Source organism: Cornus florida, unplaced genomic scaffold (genome assembly GCF_030987335.1).
Source record: "Cornus florida cultivar Cherokee Brave unplaced genomic scaffold, ASM3098733v1 CherokeeBrave_3.0.0_Hap2_Chr09, whole genome shotgun sequence".
NCBI classification, from domain to species: domain Eukaryota; kingdom Viridiplantae; phylum Streptophyta; class Magnoliopsida; order Cornales; family Cornaceae; genus Cornus; species Cornus florida.
Window position 1 is genome coordinate 93,807,726 of NW_026775579.1, and position 23,037 is coordinate 93,830,762.

A 23,037-nucleotide genomic window follows, 5' to 3' on the forward strand; every position below is an offset into this window, starting at 1 on the left:
GAGTGTTTTTTTGCTTTTGTTGGATATATGGGCATGACATTTTTCATTCTCTACCACTCATATATGATATATGAGACTACTGTATTCAATAAAGTAATGGGCAGCGCATCATCGAATCATCGATTCATCTACTAGTTCAATAATATTAATTTTGGCAGGAATGTTTGGGGAGATTGAAGTTTAAGATGGAAAATTCTAAGGGAACCTAATGAACTGATCAACTAAGCTCAGACCTATAACTTTAGTATGCAAATCTCTTCAGGGGTGAGTAGTTCTCCACCACTTGTGCAGTGATATTTTTCACTAGCCTCCCTCAAAATTTTCGGCCAGTGTCTCTGTCACATCCATCAACGAATCCCTTTTTTCTCTCTCTATGAATCCATCATAGAAACCCTAACCAGTTCTTACCCAAATTCTCTGAATCCATCATATAAACCCTAAACCTGTCTTACGAAATTATCCGAATCCCTTTTGTCTCTCTGAATCCCAAACACGATAAACCCTATTTCGCGATTTTCATCTCCCAATCGCATGGAGCTTCGTCTTCCATCACAGAGGATAATCGCCCAGGTACTCTTTTCTGAACTCCCCTCTGAAATGGTCTCTGGGTTTCGGTGTGCAAATAATTTGACAAGGGTATCTATTTTTCTTATAGGAATTTAGTAATTTTTTCATTATAAGAGTTTTCATATGCATCTAATATTTCCCTCCAGTTTTATATTATGGATCATTTTGGTGATATTGGAAACTCCTATAACTTGGCTTAGATTGTTGGCTTATTGGGGATGGATTATTTTAATTTATTTATTAGGTTGTAGGGACTAAATTTGTCAATTCTGTTTTGGATATATTTGCTTAATTTCTTTAATATTTAGGAATATCTGATATGTGTGTGTTTTTGTATATTTGGGTTCATTATTAAAACTAATGATGTAGATGTTAAGGTAGTAATTCCTAGTAAAATAGGAAGAGAAATGTCATGTAGTACTTTATCAGCAAAAATACATAGAATAGTAGTGTTATTGTACTTAGATTTTGCACCATGTGTATCATTTCAGGCTAGAGGAAGATTTGGCATACCATTTGAGAGCTCCAATTTTTTTCAAAAAGTTGCCCCCCTTTTAGTTTCTCTTCTTGTTGTGTGTTCTAGGGGGTGGGGGATTGAGGGAGTCCAGTAATAAGCATTAAAATGGCAACTTCAGTTTGTTATACCAACATTTTACTTTTAATTGAAACTAAAAAATTTAATTGAGTTGTTAAAAGTTTGTGAAGCTGATTCTAAATGCCTTTTGATATACTAAATTGCACGCTGTAACATGTGAAGTTGTGGGTTTATGTCCTTTGTAATTCTTGTTGACATAGCACAAATTTGTTGGTAGTCTATTGAACTTTATACCGCTGTATGGAATCCGGTCAGACATGTTAATTACAGTGGGTTTGTTATTATTGCTGTTGCAATCTTTGACTTTGGTTATCCTTTTTCCTTATTAGTTTGGGGTTATTGACGTCAATGAGCCAAGTAAGAATATAAAATATGATCTATAATTTTCGCAATATGATGATTTTATTTAGACTAATTTGATGGAATTTTGCAGATTCACACAAGAAGCCAGTCTTCACCAATGCAGGCATATAATCAGGCCATCAATGATCTAGACAAGGAACTCGATCATCTGAAGAACGCATTTTAGGTGCGACTTCTCTTTTTTTACTATGTTTTTGCAAGTGTTAACCTAATCACAACTATTCTATATGTCATTATTGTTAGGATTTATATGCCATAGCATAGCAAATTCCGATTTAGATCAAAGTGATTTAGATCAAAGTGACATGTGTTCCTAACATATATGAAATATTTATGTTTTATACAATTGATGAATTCAATGTATTATATTTCGATTCATTATGGAATTGATAGCGTCCACTTAATTACAAGAGATATTTATATATGTATGTGATGGCGACGATTAATACATGAACATAAATAGTAATCATAAATAATTCATAGTCTGTAATTATGGATGGACTTATTATTAACTAAAACTTGAACTGGATCCGCGTTAGGTTGAGATATCTTGCGAGAGCCGTCGTATGCAATTGCTCCCTATCACTGTCATGGCATTTGACTCTTAAGTATGAGAGAAGTATAGATTCTTTTATTAATTAGTAATTACTTTGATTTGTTCGGCGGAATTTTCAGAATCCATAAACCGGCACTTTGAGTAATTATGTAATTAATAGTTAGAGGGTTATATTTACATCATTACTACTTGTATTTATTTTGTATTGATTATGGTTGATCACAAAGTAAATTCGAAGGCTTTTGTGTGTTTTTAGACAAAATGATTTTCTATATATTTATTTATTTAAATTATTATTTTTGCCAAACAAATGTTTTTTTGCGATAAAGCTGGAAATAATCAAAGATACCAAAAAAAATTTTGTGTGTATTTTAGGTTACGCCTTTGTGCAAAAAAATTTAGAAGACAAGAAAAATTTTTCTCTCTAAGAAATTAGGGTTAGTGTTCTCATCTGATGGAGGCTCCCACAATCTTAACTCTCCAAGGTCATTCATGGAGGCTTATGGGTGATTCCTAAAGGTAAGATCATTACCAAGAAGATGGAGATTCAAGGATGAGGCATCTAACTAAGGGATTTACAATAAGTGAGAACATTTACTTTAAAGTAGATATTTAAGGTTTACTCAAACCTTGATATAAGTTTTCTATTCTTAAATTGAATGGATTATCATATTCTTCATGCATAAAACTTTTCTCGACACATGAATTAAGATCTTTATTTTAAAATTCTTCTAAAAGTTTTAAAAACTTCCGTTTTCCCAACAATTATTTCTTTTAGATGCTCACATTTTCTTGGTTTAGTGTGCTTGCGGGCTAGAAGTATCATAGTTTTATCAATTTTGTTCTGCAGACATAATTTTATTTTATTTTATCTATTATTCTATTTGGCAACATCTTGATGAATTTAACATTCCTTTAACGGCTTCTACTGCTCCAATCTATTTAAATGATTACATGTAATGTCCTATTTGCAATAGTAGGGATTGTAACAGTTTCTTACATGGTTCTATCTTACCGTAATTTGTTTTTTGCCCTTTAAATCACCTAGAAAGCCTGAAAAAAATAATAGGGGAAAAAAAGTAGGACCTTTAGCAATCCTAGAAAAGCTGAAAAAAAATTTATCTTGTGTATCTCTTGTAATTATATAAAACTAGACTTTTTGTTTTTATAAATACGTCATTCTCATTATATCGAGCAAACCAATCTGTAATGTTTTATCTTCGTGATGCTCACACAAGCACAGCTCTATGGCGTAGTAAATTTGTGAAAATTCTAGAGGTGAATTGGTCATTAAGTACCCAAACTTTGCTTGCTTGGATATGTAGATTTGCTTGATTTTAAGGAAATGTTTAATCCTATGTGACATACACGTTTTTATAGTTTCTCATTCAAGGTTTTTCAAAATCTTGGAATTGAATTTTCACATTTAAGATTTTTTTTTTTTTGTTAACATACTTGTGACTGAAATATGTAGGGGGTCACATGCCTTTAAGTGACCATTTTTGTGGTTTATAAGGGGGGTCACGTGCCTTTAAGTGACCATTTTTGTGGTTTATAAGGGGGGTCATGTGCCTTTAAGTGACCACTCTTGATTTTTTGTGCGCAAATGGAGGCGGGGAATTGTTGCGAATGAAGTGTGGTCATTTCATGTAATTTTCATTTGTGATGGGTAGTTATACTGTTCAAAATATAAACACAGAATATCACCTCACAATCTTAGAAACAATTACAAAGGAAATGAATATGCTTATAAAGGATACATGTCACATTAAATGTTCATTGATTTTTTTGCCTTTACTTCATTAAATGAACACATACTTAATTAATTTATAATGACACTAGGAAACAAGTAATATACCTCCTTAATTAATTGATATTTGTAAGAGATTACGCATGACTTATATAACTTGGTGAAGAAAGTTTCAGTAGTTAATCCATCCACTAAACTAAAATCAGCATTTTGTTCTTGGTACCCTCTCACTAGTTTTGATCAGCAAAACTATTATTTATCTTCATTTCAATGGTTGTATTGCCAGTAGTAATAATTTTATCTTTTTTTTAATTTCATCTCATTCTTTTTTTTTTTCTTTTTCTTTTTTTTTTTTCAATAATTTTTCTCATTTCAATGGTTGTACTGCCAGTAGTAATAATTTTTATCTCTTTTTAATTTTATCTCATTCTCCTTTTTTTCTTTTTCTCATTTCAAGTTATTAACATTATTAGCATACTGAAATTAAGACTTGTGTGATCCAGCTACCTGCGTGAAATTTGTACCATGGACAACGAGGTGGAGAAAGTGTCTGAACGTTGAAAGTCAACTTGTGCCAAGAATTAATAAACAATGTGAAGATTGATGTATTGATTTGTTTTAAACAAATGTTAGATTTTCTTTTTTTGTTTTGGCATATTGAACAATGATGAATTGTGAAAATATCTCTAGTCTTTTGATATGTTTAATGTTGTATTTAAATGTTGATTGTTTTGGTTATTGGCATCTAGTTGAAAGTGTTAGCATCGTTTAGTTGAAACTGTGGGCAATTCAGGTTATATGTGAATGATTGGGTAGCATTTGAGGGAGCTTTTATATATATATAAAAAATATATATGGGTGAACTGCAAAAAAAACTCCTTGACTATCCTTTACTTGCAAAAAAATCCTCCTATGAATATGTTTAGCAAGAACCCCCTCAATTATTCTGAGGGGATATTTTAACCTAACTTCGTTATAGTGATTTATTGAAGTAATTTTTTTAGACAAAATTACCCCTTTAAACGAAACACGCGCGCACGTGGCATTTAGAAAAATCAAACCCCGCCATTCAGAGAAGACATGTCCAGATTAATGAACGGCCCCAATTTTTATTACACCATCGAAGACATTCTCTTCGAAATCGTCGCCAAGACCCGACACTCTCCTCGTCCGTCCACCGACCCGCTGTCATATTCGGGTTTTCCCCGTACAGTTTGATGAACATCATCGGCACACTCTGCGTCTACGCCGTAATCTGCAAACACAAAAACGTACCGTTGAAGTTCCCGGGAACGAAGGCGGCGTGGAACTGCTACTCGATGGCATCGGATTACAATCTGATAACAGAGCACCAGATAGGCGGTGCGGTGGATCCGTACGCGAGCAACGAAGCTTTCAATTACAACAACGACGATCTGTTCAAGTGGAAACACTTGTGGAGGATGACTTCGGTGAGAGCCAGAAACCCCATCATCTGCAAAACTGGTGAGCAAAGACGGTGCAGGGAACTTGCGGGTAAGGAGAAGCTTGGCTGTGAGCTTGCGTCGCGGCACCGGTAGGGAAGGAGAAACTCGGCTGTGAGCTTTTCGGCGGTGACTCGGCCGTGGATGATGCGACTGTAATGAAGAACTGCGACGACGAGCTCGGCCGATGGAATCAGCCGCCAGCAAGCAAGGGAGGGCTTAGCGGTAACTGCAGATAGCTCGGCCGTGGGCGACTGGCTGTGGAGAGCGGTGGGCGACGGCTGTGGAAAGCTTGGTCATTGGCTCGGTCATGGATGACTCTGTGGTGATGATGATAGTGCACTGCTTGTTTGTTTAATTTTATTATTATTATTTTTTTTCAATGAAAAGTAATGAAACTATTACACTGTTGATGTAATTGCAAAAAAAATTTGAACCTAAGGGCGTAAAAGGAGGTTGAGAGAGGTAGTGGTGGTTGAAGAATAAGAAGACCGTGGTGGGAGGTAGTGGGAAGAGCTGGCGGTGATGGAAGAAAGAGTCAATGGTGGAGAAGAAAGAGGAAAGAGGAGCTTGGACACGTGTGTTTTGATAGAAGGGGTAATTTTGTCCAGAAAATTGTTCAATAGATCACTATAACGGAGTTAAGTTAAAATACCCCCCTCGGTATAGTTGAGGGGGGTTTCTTGCTTAACATATTCATAAAGGGTTTTTTTTGTAATTGAGGGATTGTCAAGGGGTTTTTTTTGTAGTTCCCCCAAAAATATATATATGTTATCTACTGGGGGCTGTGCACCCTGAGGGGAGTTTCTTGCTAAACATATTCATAAAGGGGTTTTTTTTTGTAGCTCGCCCAAAAATATATATATGTTATCTACAAGGGGTTGTGCACCCCGTAAATAAAAGCCCAAAACGCTGTACATTTAATATTAATGAGAGGCCATGTTTGACGTAAATTAATTATTCACGATAGGTCAAGTCGCTCGTACATTAATTATTAACGAGAGGCCATGTATGTCATAAATTAATTATTCACGAGAGGCTAAGTAGCTCGTAAAATATTTATTAACGAGAGACTAGGAACCTCGTACTTTAACCTTTTACGAGTGCAATTATATCTCGTAGGAAGTTAAAAGTATTTATAGGACCATAATAGATGAGGGGCTCATATGGGCCATGAATAAGTTTTCACGGCCTGTTTGGGCACTCGTAGAAGACCTTATTTCTTATAATGTGAGCACCCAGCCCACCCCTACTTTTCATCCACGTAAATCCAGACCTAGCATAAAATATATCAAATTAATCGTATAAGATTATTTGACTCGTAATGATGGTTTAACTATCCCATTCTAAATATCATATCATACTAATGCATGTCCAGGTCTAATAGATTGGCTAGAATTATGCATGTTTACCAAATCGTATGACCACATGTTCACAATCTTAGCGTAAAATAGCGTTATTACTCAATGATGTAGAAATAGTAATTGCCTAATCACATACTTGTGTCACCCATTAAATCACATCTAAAATCCTGAACACCAAATAAAATAATATATGCATATATCATACAAATTTACACATAATGTACTTACTTAAGATATCATTTCTTCTAAGGAAATATTCCTCATAATTTTTCTCCTTTTTGAGAATAACTGAAGTCGTGTTGGTCCCGATATGCGGTAACCTATAACACACACTTAAATCCTTCCTTGATTTATACTTTAAAGTAGCGTCAACCGAAACTAAACCTTCGATCCCTAATTCTCCCTTCTAGTAATGAAATCGATAACGTACTCTTTTACTTCTTTGGGTTTTTATCGCTTTCGCCTTTGACCCCATCCTCCTTCTAGTGCCAACCATTCTGTAACTACAGAATATAATTGACATTAGTTACTCCTAATGAACCGTAAATAGAGTACAACAAATCTTATTATAGGCTCTAAGTATTAAGAAACGCAACGCGAAAGTCACTGAATGAAAGACACTCCTAAGGACACTTGAACCTGGAGTGCTCTGATACTAACTGTGATACCTTCGAATTTCCACGTGTAGGTTGGCCAGGCCCACACCTGAAAACTCAGGGATATAAAAAATAAATTGGAAATAAACAAATACAGAATACAAAAGAATAAATAAGAATACATAAAATGCTGAAATAAAAACTAAAATGATAATCCAATATTTAAATCATCAGAATTAAATTCCATTAAATAATAAATTCTTCTGATACAACTAATTCTCCAAAATACAACTCGGGAATCAATATTGTATGGACCTTTAGAAAATCCCAAACTGATAGAATCAACAGTAACAATTGTCTACATCTAAATACTGAAATATAAAGTAAAATCCTATGCAAATAATCCAGAAGAATGATGATGGCTGGTCTCTGCTTTACACGATCAAAATTTACATAGTTCTGAAACATAAATAGTGGGTCGGGCTCACGAACAAGTCCTTTCTACAACAACCCAAAAAGAGACCGAATAAAACTACATATTTATAACTAACTCATGCAATAACTACATAGCCCATAAGTATATAACTATGCACACTAAAAACTCTCACTGGATTAAGGCAGCCTCAATTGTGTGGTGGGTATCTCATGCAAATCGCACACAAAGGTGGTCACGAGTCCTCCTTCTACCAGGGCACACACATCCCTAATCTAGTTATGCATGTCACTCGGCAATATACGCTTCAATCTTAACCACTGATCCTGAGATCTTAAACTCATATCGTAGTTTATCCATAATAATAAAATAAACTATCCGCCATAGTCTTTCAATGGCATGTCATCCAACTGGTTCTATGACCTGACATGAAATAGTTAGGACTTAACTTATTTAGTTAATTCATTTACATAATCCAAAACAAAGCCATATCCTAACAATGGCTTCCATGGAACCAATTCAAGCAAATCCCAAACATTTAAATATATCATGTCTCAAGTTTACACAATATAGATATGCAATTAACTATAATCATATCATACCATAACAACATATATCAATAATAATATTATATTATCAACTAATAGGAATGACTTATAATTTATTTAAGTTTCTTACATCATGTGTCTCATATAAACTGAATCTTAACCATACTGATAGTTTATTTTTACAGTCAAGTAAGCATTCTCCAAATATATTTCATGCTAAACATTTAATCTTAATTGTTAAAACAAATTAAAAGATTAAATTCATCAATTTTTTAAATAATTCAAATAGCATGTATCGTTGTGTTCAAGCCCATTTAAAATGAATCCCTAGTCCCTATTTAATATTCGGAACCCTTCATAATCAATTTGGGGTCAATTTAACACTTTAATGAAAATTTCTCAGAATGGGCTCGAACTCCCTTCCAATAGGCTCGAGCTCTTCCCAGGAATGCTCGAGCAAAACATGGCTCGAGCATTGTGACAGTGTGCTCGAGCATAAACAATCCAAAAAACCTATTTTTAAGCCCCATTCCTCATCGTTAAGGGTTCTAAAACATTCTACTAAGTCCCATCGACACACAAGCATGAAAATACATCATTACAACATGTAGAAATCCATAAAAACAATCAGATCTAAACCATGAATTTATCCATTCATACAACTAGAACAACCATGAACATAACTCATAAAACCTATGTTCTAGATCAATTTAAACATAGATTTTAATTTTAATAATCCTTTAAACATCCCTAAAGTTATACTAGAGACATATAGATCACAGATCTAAGGGAGAATTCTTCTTCTCTAATGGTCATTCTTTTTCTTCTTCCTTCTTCCTCTTCCTCTCTCTAGCTCTTTTTTTTTCTTCCGAATATCATGTAATAAGCCCCTCACATACTTATACATGAGATATATATATATATATAGGTTAATATAATAACCCTAATACCAATCCTACCACAACTCAGTTTAACTTGGAGGAAAAGAAAATAAAAAGAAAACTCAACTAATTACTATAATAATAATCCTAATAAAATATAGTAGTCTGTACACAAAATATATATAAACTGTTATATATTCAGATCATTACATATATAAATAAATACCTCCATGTATTTATAAAAATGAAAATATTAATAATATATATATTATATATATACACACACACACACACACACACACATATATATCCAACCAAAACTTTCATGTATTATTAATAATAAATAATAATAATAATAATAATACATACCATAGTAATACACATATATCCATATATATACACATTAGTATATACACACACACACACATAACTGATTCCTCCATTAATATTAAAAATACATAATAATAATAACAATATCCATATATATATATAGGTTTACTATCCAAGTAGTCCATGTGACCCTTTTGGTTGATCCATTACTACTATCAAAATTCATCCTTTAAAATAAAATAAAATAAACTAAACTAAACAATTAAACATTTAAGGTAAGACACAATTTCAAACAAATACACAACACATCACATAAATAATCACACAACACATCAACTAATTAAATCATTCAGGCACATAAGCACATAATCTCATAGCCGCATAAGCACATAGCCACATAATCAATTAAAATGCAATTAAAATAAATAATTAAATCCAAATAATCCCAAATAAATCCTTTTAAAATTATGGGCATTACAAATGGTGTACGACGTAGAGAAAGTAACAAATTCTAACTTTCTCTTTCCTTCATTAAATGAAAAAGTACTTTATAAAATATGAAAAGTAAAATTATATTAATACACATAATTTTTATTTTTACTTCACATTTTAGGAATTGACAGTAGAAAACATGAATTATTCCAGTTAGTGAACGGGCTAGGCCCCTCAGAGTGTGTCACATATACTGTAAAAACTAATTAGGGTAAATGGCACTGACACCCCTAAAGTTTTGGTCAACGCCATTTAGCGGACGATCAATTGCTTTTTTTTTTTTTTTTACATTGACACCTTCTGAGGTTTCAAAAGTGTGCATTAACACCCCTCCAGAACTCTGACACCATATGAAATTATCTTTTAACCCTTTGACTTGTCAACAACTCCATTTAAATTATGAAATTATAAATTTAACCTCCTAACTAGATTTAATAGACCAAACTAATCTCATATCTCTTCTATATACATATAGATATAGTTTATATATAATAATACTTATACCACCACCACAACATAAAAATAAAATTTTTTAAAAAAATTATTATTTTTTGAAATAGTCAGATAACTATACACCACCATAACTACCACCACCACACCAAGACAACACCACCACGATGTCCATCCATTACCAGAACCACCACAATAGAACCAAACGATACCATAACCACCACCACCACCACAATAGAAAAAATAAAAATAAAATTTTTGAAACACCTTGATAACCTAGATATCGCCATAACCATCGCAACCACACCCAAACCACACCACAACAACCACCATCAGAGTAGAAAAAAAATTAAAAACAACCATGGCCACCCCATACCCACCACCAAAAAAAAAATAATAAATAAATAAAAATAAAAAAAAATAAAAAAACAACATGTTCGAGATTGGGAAAAGAGACAAAGTGAGTGTTGACAGCTAGGTACTAAAATGAACCCAAAAAAAATAAAAAAGAGTTAAAGATTAGGATTGAGAAAGAGACTTAATGATGAAGGTAGTTTTCTCAATTAACAATGCTGATATTTTATAAATTAATTGAATTAAATAATCAGGGGTAAATATGATATTTGAAACTATATAGTGTCATTGTTAAAAAATATGTTGACCCGTATCTTAGTGACATTGACTGAAACTCGGGAGGTATCAATGCAATTTACCCAATTAATTATGAATAATTTTAAATACCTTATTAAGCTGTGTTTGAACCACAACCTATTAATCTAACACAAAAAAAAAAGGATACATCTACGTGATATATTCATAATATTAAAATTACCCTCAACAATTGAAAGACTAAAATGCATATCATTCCTGTCCTATTTTATAACAGTTGGTAGGGTTTACGTTTCATTTCAATGGCAGCTAGTTTATTTTTTTGGAATTTAAAGCAAACTGACATTTCATTGGCAGCTAGTTGCAGAGAAGAACAAAGGGTTCTCTTCTCATATTCGGAGCTCTCTCTCATCTTTTCTATGTCCGGTCTTTGCTCCAACAAATTTCTTCCTTTAAATTTACCAAATCAAAGTATAACTGCTTTGATTATGCTGTTCAACCCGCTTGAATTTGTAGTTAACTTTGAAGAAATTGTTAACTATATTATTCCTTATTTAATGAGATGTTATTGCAATATAATAAAGTATGGAAGTTATTCATCATAATTTTCTATATAAATTACTTTTCAAAGCAATTTGTATTAGAATATCTTCATATATGAAAATATAAGTATACAGGTTCTTTGTATATATCATATAAAAAGTGTTTTCTTTTCCTATTATTTCTCTCTTTCTTCCCCTTAATATCTTAATATTTATTTTTCCCCTTAATATCTTAATATTTCTTTATCTTTCATACCAAAAAAAAATATAAAAAATAAAAAATGCAATTAAGAATTACAATGCAATTTTTACGTCTTCTCTTTTTTTATCCGAAATTTACAACCTAATTTTTGACCTCTTTAGAAACAGTTGTTTGTATTTTCTTATTCTTCCTTTTAATCAAATTTATGCAAGAATATACCATATATATACAATCGTGCATTCTGGTGGATCCAGCACCATTTTAAGTTGAATTTGCACATTCAAGGTTAATGGAAAAAAATCAGAAACTATTTTTTTCACTTGGTACCTTAGGTTAAATGATTATATGTGTTGTATTTTGTAATATAAATACAAAAGGGTATTCTGGTAATTTGATTATTATTCTTTCTTTTCTTTTCTCTCCTCCATTTTTTTCAAATAAAAATACTATCATTTCCTTCATAATTTATAATGAATATAGGCTATTGCGGCCATTTTATTTGTTTTATTTTTTCTTATATCTAATGTTATCTTTTTTATTTAATTCTCTCTTGTTTATTTAAACGAAGCCTTAAAAAAAGTAATTTTTTTTAATTACCAAAAGCACAAAAAAAGAGAGAATTAAACATAAAGGAACTCACCAATGGTACACTCTTTCATTTATTATTAAAAAAAAAATAAAAATGGTGTACAATTTTTTTTTTTTTTTTTTGAGAGAGAGATAAGAGAATATATATGATCCAAAAGTCGTCACATAAAAAAGTCAATATATATGTTTTATTGCGCAAGTTCCACTAGGTTGTTGCATTTCATTTTTTTTTTTTTTTAGTTGAACTAAATTGTGTAATTAATTGTGAAAATTTTGTTAAATAGTTATATTTATTTTTTAAAAATAATTTCCAAAATAAATAATTGGATTCATTAATATGTCCGAATCACTTATAGCTCTTTATTTTTTTGTTGGTTGAGTATTGATGTAATTTATGCGGTTGTCAATATACTACCATATCTATATTGCCATGTGGCACCAAGTATACGTGGCAGAGTCAATGTGGACAGCTAGTTTTTTAATTTAATTTAATTTGTTAGTATTATTATTATTATTAACCTGGCAAGAAAGAAGCATATGGCATCTATAGGTAAGAATATGAAATCATATCACAACAGAAAAATACATTCAGTGCCAATAACACAAAACTATCTAAACTAACACCCCCAAATATCAATATATCATTCTTAACAATAACTGAGAATGGGATTGTTAGTACCCCCAAACAGAGCACTGTAATATCTAGAATAGTCAGATTTTGGACCCACCAAAGCATTTAAAAGATTGCTTATCAAATTACACTGCCTCACACACAGTCCAAAAACACTAATGACCTTGACCCACGAAAAGGCAAAAGACAACTTCTAGAAAAAATGTGCATGACATCAGCCATGACGTCATGGCATCCCCAGCCGAAGAAACACAAGCTGACCCAGTCGCTAAGCCACCGATAATCGCAAACCAGCAAACCCTATGAGCACGCCGCCGGCGAATGGAGCTAAACCACCAACCAGGCCATGGACTGCTTAAACTGAACCCCATGACTAGAAAACACTAATAACAACATTCATTTTTGAATACCCAACAGAAATGGTGTACCCCAAATTTCTTCCCCACGGGCCAACAAATCAAAGAACGGAGCATCCCACTATGATAACCCAGATGCGTCGGCAACCAAGAAGTAGGAGAAATTGATTTCGCTGACCAAGCCTGAAACAGTGAAGCCTTCACCCAGAAAGAGAAGGGAGGCAAACCATGAGATCTGAAAGGCAAAAAACACCAAGATAAAATAACACTAACATAAAAACACAAGAACTTATAGCGATACCCGGATCTAAAAGAAAATTTTGCACTGATGGGTCATCAATTCTTCCAAAACGGAGAACCCCCGGATTCACAGCTCGCTATGCACAATTGTCGGTTCGACAAGGAATGAAATGAAGACCCAAGAGCACCAAAAAGGAATCCATCAGGAACAAAAGAACAAGAGGAAATCCAAAGAAAACACTCTAACAAACAAATAATCTCTTAAGAAAAGAAAAAGCTCCTATGCAAAGGAGGAAAGAAAACTATGATGAACAGAGAATAGAAAACTGAATCAAAATGGAAAGAAAAGTTTGAGGATCTGAGGGGTTTGGGGTTTCTTTCTCTAGCGCCGCCCCAAACCGTTCCCCTTAAAGCCACGTGTGGGCAGTTAGGTGGATAGTGTTGTTTGTGGTGATATAGCCAGACTTGGTTGCAAGAATGTCCAAAATACAATTACTCCCTCCGTTTCAAAATAGTTATCCATCTTTTCATTTTGAGATATTCCAAAAAACATATCCTATTCCAAAATTGAATGTACTATTTTTTATAACATTCCCAAATTATCTTTTTAACTAAATAATCGCACTAATTACGAAGCACTATTTTGATTTTTAATAAGGACATATTTGAAACTTCACTCTTATTAATATAATAAAAAATAATTAAAATTTTGCGATCATAAAAAATTAGATTCTCCGAACATGTATTATGGTACCGAGGGAGTATTAATTATACCACCAGTTGGTGTGCATGTGGAGGGGGGCTGTTTATTACAATTAAGAAAATTGTGTATCACTTTGGCCTCTTCTCCTCACTTCTCTTCCTGGGGTCCAATAACTCAACATATATGTCAGTGTCACATATTGGTGTACTTATCTATATATCTATATATTGACCCCCACAAAATAGTGACATTAAATAAGTGGGATGGCTTTAAGTTTAATAATGAGTAGAGTTGAATAGAGCTCAGATGCATGTAGTTTGCATTCCGCTTGTTCATTTTTTGGACTCCATTTAGGGTCATCTCAAGCTTATAAAATTAAGTGTGAGCTCTATATTTTAATTACATTTTATCAACCAAAAAAAATGTATGTATAGAAATTAATTATTAATTAAAAAATATTAGACGTGTGTTTTCAAATAAGTTGACGGAAAGTCATAAAACAGTATGAATACACTTTCAAGATTGACATATTTGTTTAATGCGCGGTTCATTTATGGCCCTACTCATTTCTTAATCTCTTTCATTCGCATCTTGGGATGGCCCGATAGGATATAGATTTCAAAAACTATATCTCAATGAGTAATGCTTCTAAGAAGTCTGTCTCATGAGTCATGAGAAGAGTCGTGAGCTATCCTTATTTAGTCATTAAATAAAATAATTTTTTGAGATATGTAAAAATACTAAATTAATTATTTAATGCATCTAAATTAAAATAAAAAATAAAAAAGAAACCTCGTGACTCTTCTTGTAAAAGGAACCTCTTAGAAACATTACTCTATTCCAATTAAGTGAATTTAGCAACCTTTTGTGTTGACACCTCCTGACTATTAATACATCTTATATTTAAGTTAAATATTAAGATTCTCCAACTACAAATTAATTACATTTTGCACATTTTCATACTCCAAGTAGATAGGGACGAATATGTTTGTTTGGACGTAATATATATATATATATATAGCTGAAAAATAATAAAAAATAAATGCCCATTTTACCTGAAATATATATATATATATATATATATATATATATATATATATATATATATATATATATCAGGTAAAATGGGCATTTATTTTTTATTATTTTTCAGCATCTGGTGAAGGATTAGGTCAAGGTTTAGTCTATCGAGTTGGGCCTGTAAAATCACTTGTCAAAAATTGATAAGTAAATTTTTTATTTATTATTATTTTTTTTTACAGTTTTAATAAATTATTTTACTTAAATTTTTAAAAATCAAACACAAAAATATAAAAAATATTTTACTTCAAATCAAACAAAGCTAGTCGAGTTTAGGTAAATGAATGCATCTAGTGACAAGTTTACAATCCCTTTTGAGTCCTAAAACGGGATGGCCCAAGATGTTACTTTGGGTTTCTAAAGATAAAAGTTGTCAGTTGGTAGTGGGCCCAATCCGAATTATATCAGGCTTGGCTTAAACATTCAGGTCTACTCCTATTCAAGGTTGGTCCTTGGGCTGGATCAGCCCACTTCCCTTCAACCCTTCGGAAATCTCGTTATAGCAATTTAAACAATTGGGAGCACTAGACATCTTAAGATTAAAATTGAAGAAAATTCAGTTTAAATTTAAAAAAAAAAAAATTTTCAATTTCAAATCTAAGACCACTAATTCATGTTCCCAAACATAGCATTTATCTATTAATTCAATTGTTTAGTTTCAACATTTGAAGAAAATTTAGTTATAAAGATAGTCTTGTTACTTGTATACAATTAATTATACAATGTATAACGAGAAAACTTAATTTAATATTAGAGCCTGTTCTGTTTTAATTTATTGCATATGTGAAGGTTTTGCATGTTCAAACTTCAAAGTTGTATATATATATATATGTATCTTCCATCATCTCTGAAAAGCCAAAAAGATTCGATCATTGTTCACCAATTAGATGGTGTATGTACTGATAAAAAAGTGTTTAATATTTTAATTTTATGTTTTTGCTTTTTGTTTTTGTGTGTTTTTGAAGCAGCGGGTTTGTCGTAATAATGGATTATGGACAGCAAGAGCACTATGCTTTAATTGTGTAGCTAAGATGACAAAAGCATGCATGTATGCATGAGACAGAACACATTTTTTTTTTTTTTTATAATACATAAATACTCACAGATAATCTTAAATACTCAATTTGTTCCATAACTACATGTCTATAGGAGAACACAAACAAACTTGGAATGCTTTTTTCTCATTAAGCATTGATCGATCACTAATAGCTAGTATGATATATGTTTTAAAAAAAAGAAGAAGAAGAAAAATGACCAATCAAGTCCACACCAATCTCTTCCTCAAAAACAAGACAAGCAATGTGCTTAGAATTGTGATTAGGTAATAGTGTTTCATTCTTGAATTCGAATCTCTACTTTTCTTCGATTTGATCCGGAGATGAGATGAGTTGTTGGCGTTGCCATCCTTCCTCCAATCCGTCGTCGGACATATTCTGCGGTGGGTTGCCATTTCTGTAGATGGCATAGAGGAGAAGCTGTGCTGTTCCAAGTAGAAAACCAATTCCATTTGGTACCTAAACACGTACAACTCCCTTTGTCAATGCTAACTTGTGACTAATAGGATGCGGGTCAAATTTTTTTCTTTCAATAATGGTAGGTTTAGAAAATGTTATTAAAACTTTTATTTTTTTATTTTTTACGGGCAAGAAATACACGCACCCCTTGAACATTCAATTTGGTTTTTTGAACATTCAAACCCTCACCGTGGCGGATCTAGGATTTCTCGTTGGATGGGATAATATTATTAATAATTTTTTTTTTTTTTTTTTGGTTGAGCTAATATTAGTATAGTAATTTTTTATTTTTATTTTTATTTTTTGGGAGTGGGCTACAACCCACCTAGGCCCACCCTTCTATTTGCCTCCACTTTAAAAGATAAAGGAGAAAAAAAACTTCCTTTTGTTCGTTTATTAGTAGGGTCATTTGTTTCACATTGGATTAAGATGGAAAAGTAATTGAGTATAAATGGGTTGATATGTAATATTAACCAACAGTTTGAACTTTTGAGTAAATGGGTAAGCGTCCACCTGTTATAGTTGATATCAGAGTCATATCCAGTCCTTGATTCAGTGTCATGTCAAGTGCTCAGTTTGAAAGGCGTCCGAGTGAGCCAGTTCGGGTAGGCAGGGTAGCCCAAACTACAACGAGAGCATTGTGAATTTGGGTGGGGTAAAATATTACAATAGTTATTTGTCCTACATCGAATCCAAAAAAAAAATAATTAAATATAAATGGGTGAATATATATAATTATCTAACAGTTTGAACTTTTAATTACACTGTTGCACCATAAAACGGCCGCATCTAACCATATTGTGTAATATATGCTTGGACATATCACATATCTATTATAGGAACTATCCAAATGCTTTAGTTGTGTGGTGCAACGAGGACACACTATTAGTGGTAATTATTGTACCTGCCAAAGTTTCATATCGTATTCAACCGCATAAAGCTAATAATATGGGACCAATTCAAAGGGGAATAGTCCCACCGAAAAAATAATAATAATAATAAAATAAAATAAAAAAAGAAAAATAAAATTGAGACTAAAACAATGTGAATGTAATGACTATATTAACCCTGCATTAATAGTGGTGTAAAAGAAAAGAGAAATTGCTTACTCCGAGGAAATAATCTTGTACGAGCAAAGCGTAGAGAGCCCAAATCCCACCATTCAAGAAAAGGAAGAATGAGAGGAAGAATGGCATATACTCCACACTCTTGGTTGTCACCACCCTTGTCTGAAAGCAACAATTTTAAGCATCCTTTAGTGTGTGTACTATCACCTAGTCATGACCATAGCACAAAAAGTGGGTGAATTGGGTTGGATAGACAGGGGTTAAGCCCGGCCCACCTGGGCCCAGTGGCACATGTACATGTGAGTTTCATGACTCTATTATTCAACCCTAAAGGTCACTCTTCCATTTTCTTTTTCCTTCGATTTTACAGGTGAAAACTATATATTTTTGTACTATTTAGAGTAATAGGCACCACAAATTAAGCCTGTTTCACCATTAATATTCACAGGTCAAAAACATTTTTAACGAATAGAATCTAAATAACAATTGCTAAATTGATTCGTTAGGCTAATAAACATATTCGTGAACAGATTTATTTGGAGTTTTATTATTTTTACCAAATATGTTTTTATATTTTTGATTCCAAAAATAAAAACTTGTTTTGTTTCAAATTAGGAAAAATTATATGTTGGTGACCAAATGTAAACAAAATTATTAAAAAATGACGTCAAGAAAAGATGGTTAGTGACCATTTTTAAAACTTAATTGCTAATAAGTGACCATTTGAAACAATTTGATCAAAAAATACTTACTTGTTTATAAAATATTCTAAAAATAAATTTTAGATGACAAAATTGTGGATTCATTCTCCTTTCTTTTTCTTGTTCTATTTTTCCCTTTTTAGTTTGCAAATTACCAATAAAAAAATTAGGATTTCTTTTTTAACTTTTTTAATATGTATATATCTTATATTTATAATTTCTTTATTAACTTTTTTTTTTTTTTCACGGCTTTCCGGCGTGATCAAAAAACATGTTGAGCACAGAACTAAAAATATTAGATCCATAATTATAATTTATATGAATTTGTATACTTTCACGTTTGATCGAATTATATATATATATATATATATATATATATATATATATATATATATATATATACACACACACATCTTGTTCACATAATAAAAGATTAAAAATCACAACACCATTCAAATACACCTCCATTCCCTTTCCTCTTCATCTTATCCTATGATTGTCGGACAACAAAAGTATTTAATGTTGAGAATAAATTTGTTCAATTAAAAATATATATATAATTACAATAAGGATATTTATGTAATAAATCATCAAATGGTCACTTATTAGTAATTAAGTTTCAAAATTAGTGACTATTTCTCTTTTCTCGACTTTAAAATCACTTTATAGCAATTTTGTTTAAGTTTGGACACCAAATTATAATTTTTCCTTCAAATTATAACAGCACAAAAATAAAATGCATACTAAACAAACCCCTAAATTAAATTCATTCGAAATTGGCTAAACAAATCAAGCCATTTAGGGTGGATAAATGGTTATTTAAATAATCTACATGTGAAAGACAAATTTAATATCACATCGCATGTCTATATATGTATATGCATAATAAAAACATGTGGCTAATTTAGGCCAGTAGCATTTGTCATACAGCTGGATTTGATGCAAGTTGGCGCCCCTTGAACACCACAAAAAATGCATGGGCTGAAAGCAACAGCCCGCGGTTCTCCCACACCTCAGGAACATTTTGGGCCATTTCATTGACACAACACAAGAAACACCAGCATAATTGTACCAAAAAAGGAAGAAAAAAGCACGCAGTACTTACACCTATGCGGTTAATCTCAGAGGATCCTAAGTTCATTCACTCGCAATAAATATTTTAATGAGTCAAAAATATTGAATACTCAAACAGAATGCAGTACTTACAAGTTACACATCTGTTGTTGATCTTAGGTGATCCTAAATTCATTTAGCAGCCGACGTTCACTCATAATAAATATTTTTAATGAATTAAAAATGTCATCAATTACTAATTAAATACTCAAATGTGAGATGTATAGATAATTGATTGATTAGTGAGACCCACACACACACTTGTAAGTACTGTCAGCCATTTGTCCAAATTTGGACCTCAATCATTTTCCTCTACAAAACCTACTCAAATTTCATTAATTGTGGAGATGGAGTTCATTATGTCTAATCCAATTGCTTAATGAAGGTATCATATTCATGTATGTGTTACCATGGCGGCCAAAGGCGAACCATACATGACAATGTTAAGGCCTGCACACACGAACCCTATTGCAGCGATTCGTACATCTCCATGAGACGCCACCTGAGTCACTACTACTGCTGCTGCCAAGAAACCCACGTCCAATATCGCCACAAGAATGGTAGTCTTTGCCTGGAATTAAGAGAGATGATTCATATATTTGTGTGTGCATATATATATATATATAAAGATATATTGTAGATAAAATGGTATACGTACCCTCATTTTTTGAGGAGCAAATATAAGAAAAATGGCAACGTAGATAGCTTCAACAATGATGCCAAAGCCATTGACAGTGGCAACAAGTAATCCACCAGGTTTTGTGAGACCATAGTAAGTCCACATAGAAGAGCTTAGCAGCGTGCAAATGTAAGGAAGGCTCTCAAAGTCTTCAGTCGATCTGTGCTTTACTATCCTCCAAAATGTAGATCTGCATATATCCCACATTTATTAATTTTGATCATCATCAATGCTAATGTTTTTATAAGTGGATCATACAAAATTACTAGCTAGGTTACTATAAAGAGCTAGAATTAATTATTGGATATACATATACATATATCATCTCAATTAGATCAAGGGATAACATATTAGATTGGGCTTCTCTCTCTCTCTCTCTCTCTCACACACACACACACACACACGTATAAACACACGCATGAATAAAGGGATCACCAAGATGCTTGAAAGAACTTACATGGGGGAGAGAAACACCAACACTGAGATGATGTTGCCTGAAAGAAGAAATTAAAGCTAGGAAATGAGCTTCTTTTCCTTTGCATTAATGCAAAAAATTCAAATGGTATTGTAATATATATATATATATATATTACAAATGGTATTAAAACAGTTTCTTACCAAGAACTCCAATAGAGAAACTCAAGCCTTCCATGTCGATCTGCAAAAGAAATTCAGATTAGAAGAAAATAGAATGGCGCGCGCCAGGATATTTGGTTTGGGGGGTGTTTGGTTTTGGAAGAGAACATAAATTAAGTGGTGTGTGTTAGCTTTTAAAGTTGAATATTGCATTATTGAATTGGTAGGTTTATATAATTGAATGCCTTTAAATAATGCACATCTCTTTGGTACCATATATGTGACTGATAAGCAATATATATATATATATATATTGGCATATAATTTTTATATTGGATCAGTGAAATGTAAAACATCAAGCAGGTGATCAAATTGGCCAATTAAGGCAATGGCTAAGGAATCAGTGGCATCAATTAGTGAATCTGAATCCAAGGTTGGTTGAAATGGTTGGTCACTTGAATTTAGTGCCTTATAAATATCAAAGTTTAAGCTTCGACTTCACAAGTGTAATTAAATAATTCAATGGACCACGCCTATTAGTAAAAGTCTAAATTTTACACTCGCGTGGTAAAAACATTTTGCACGATGTCTTGAGGATTAGTTGGACAAAACTCGATACCCCAATTCCCAAAAAAATAGAAAAAAGAAAAGGTAATGCTAATACAACTAATTACATAAAACCAATAATGTAGTCATAGAGATATAAGTCTCTTACATATTTATTCATTTATTAATAATGTTTACTTAGAACCTCTTTTTTTTTTTCTTTTTTTTGTTTTTGTGGATGCATGAAAATAAATAGAGATATTTTTTCTCTTCACTTGATATCAATTGATAATAACTAGAGATTTTTGCTAAATAATTAGTACAAAAACTCATATGTATAAATTAATCAATCCATGAGTGGGAATATCTATTTTATGAATAGAACATGTCTCACAGTAAACCTATTTTGTTAAAGGGTACTAGTGATCATTTCAATTTAAATCACATCATTATCTCAACGTACATAATTTTATACATTTGTAGGCGCAAGTAATATTTTTGGGAAAGAAATTTTTGGGGGAAAAAAAAAAAGAAGGAATTTTGGCAAAGAAAATACTTTGAGGATGGAACAATATCACTGTCACTGAATAGATTCAATGGATTAGGGTGTGAATCCCCTTAATTATAATATGTTATCTTCAGTTGTATGGAAATAATGTCTTAAAATTAATACTTAGTTGAATTAAGAAAAAAAAAAAATTAGTTTAACAAATTTATTTATCAAATGCTATGTTGTATGAAATTGATGTCATATGCTATGTTCAATTTTAAACTAAAAATTTTCAATTTTCAATTTTAATTTTAAGACATCAATTTCATGGAATCGAAGATAGCGCAAGTAAATTATAGAGGTGGTTTTCATGGTCCCATGACACACGCACACACATATATATAGAATAATAGTAATTAGAGGTGATTTTTATGGTCCCATTGTCTCACCAACTTGAACAGCGCAAGAATAACGTGCTTTCTTTCTCAAACTTTAGGCAACTTTGATTTTCTCCATTATTTATATATTGTTTTATTTTATTTTATTTTTTCATTTTTTTTCTTGGCATACTCAACCGACTATTTTTCTTGGCCAAAGCTTTCTTATCCATGGCGTGGATGCATGGCAACCATCATTTTATTATTATTTATTAAACAGATGGTAGGAATTTTTTCTTATCAATTCAATTTTCTTGCTTCTATGATAATATAAACAAATTTAAAATAAAAAATAAAGGTCTAACTTAAGCATGTCATGGTCTTATAGATTTAAGACTAGGGGCTCCATTGATGATCCAACAATGGAGCCTCTAGATCGAGTTTCTAAAACTCAATTAATAAGTAATGTTCGATTAATGGCTTTAGGAGCAACAATAAAAAGTAATTTACCCATAAAATAGAAAATAAAAAATTTGACGGTAATTTTATCAAAAAAAATATTGAAAATAAAAATTTTACAGTATTTCTCTGATTAATTAATCTATGTACGTTCATAATTGTTAAATATAGTAAAT

General features: G+C 32.0%; 1 protein-coding gene and 1 long non-coding RNA gene across 3 annotated transcripts; one reads left to right on the plus strand and one right to left on the minus strand.

The window, feature by feature from the left end:
- The first annotated feature begins 46 nt into the window (after positions 1–46).
- On the plus strand, positions 47–4,621 carry LOC132275301 (uncharacterized). The gene is made up of 3 exons (XR_009470594.1): positions 47–570; positions 1,596–1,691; positions 4,335–4,621. It is a non-coding gene; the product is annotated as an uncharacterized LOC132275301 (long non-coding RNA).
- An 8,233-nt stretch (positions 4,622–12,854) lies between these two features.
- LOC132275302 (bidirectional sugar transporter SWEET17-like) lies at positions 12,855–21,244 on the minus strand. Of its 2 annotated transcripts, none has more exons than XM_059776764.1 (6): positions 21,032–21,244; positions 20,871–20,907; positions 20,393–20,603; positions 20,144–20,305; positions 17,963–18,082; positions 12,855–13,551 (listed from the first exon to the last, which is right to left on the minus strand). In XM_059776764.1, the coding sequence occupies exons 1-6, from the start codon at positions 21,063–21,065 to the stop codon at positions 13,438–13,440; spliced, it is 678 nt and encodes a 225-aa protein (XP_059632747.1). In that variant the 5' UTR covers positions 21,066–21,244; the 3' UTR covers positions 12,855–13,437. The 2 variants fall into 2 exon arrangements, with proteins under 2 accessions (XP_059632747.1, XP_059632746.1); XM_059776763.1 differs by lacking the exon at positions 12,855–13,551 and adding an exon at positions 16,502–16,853 and having other exon boundaries at positions 21,032–21,240.
- Positions 21,245–23,037: the final 1,793 nt, after the last annotated feature.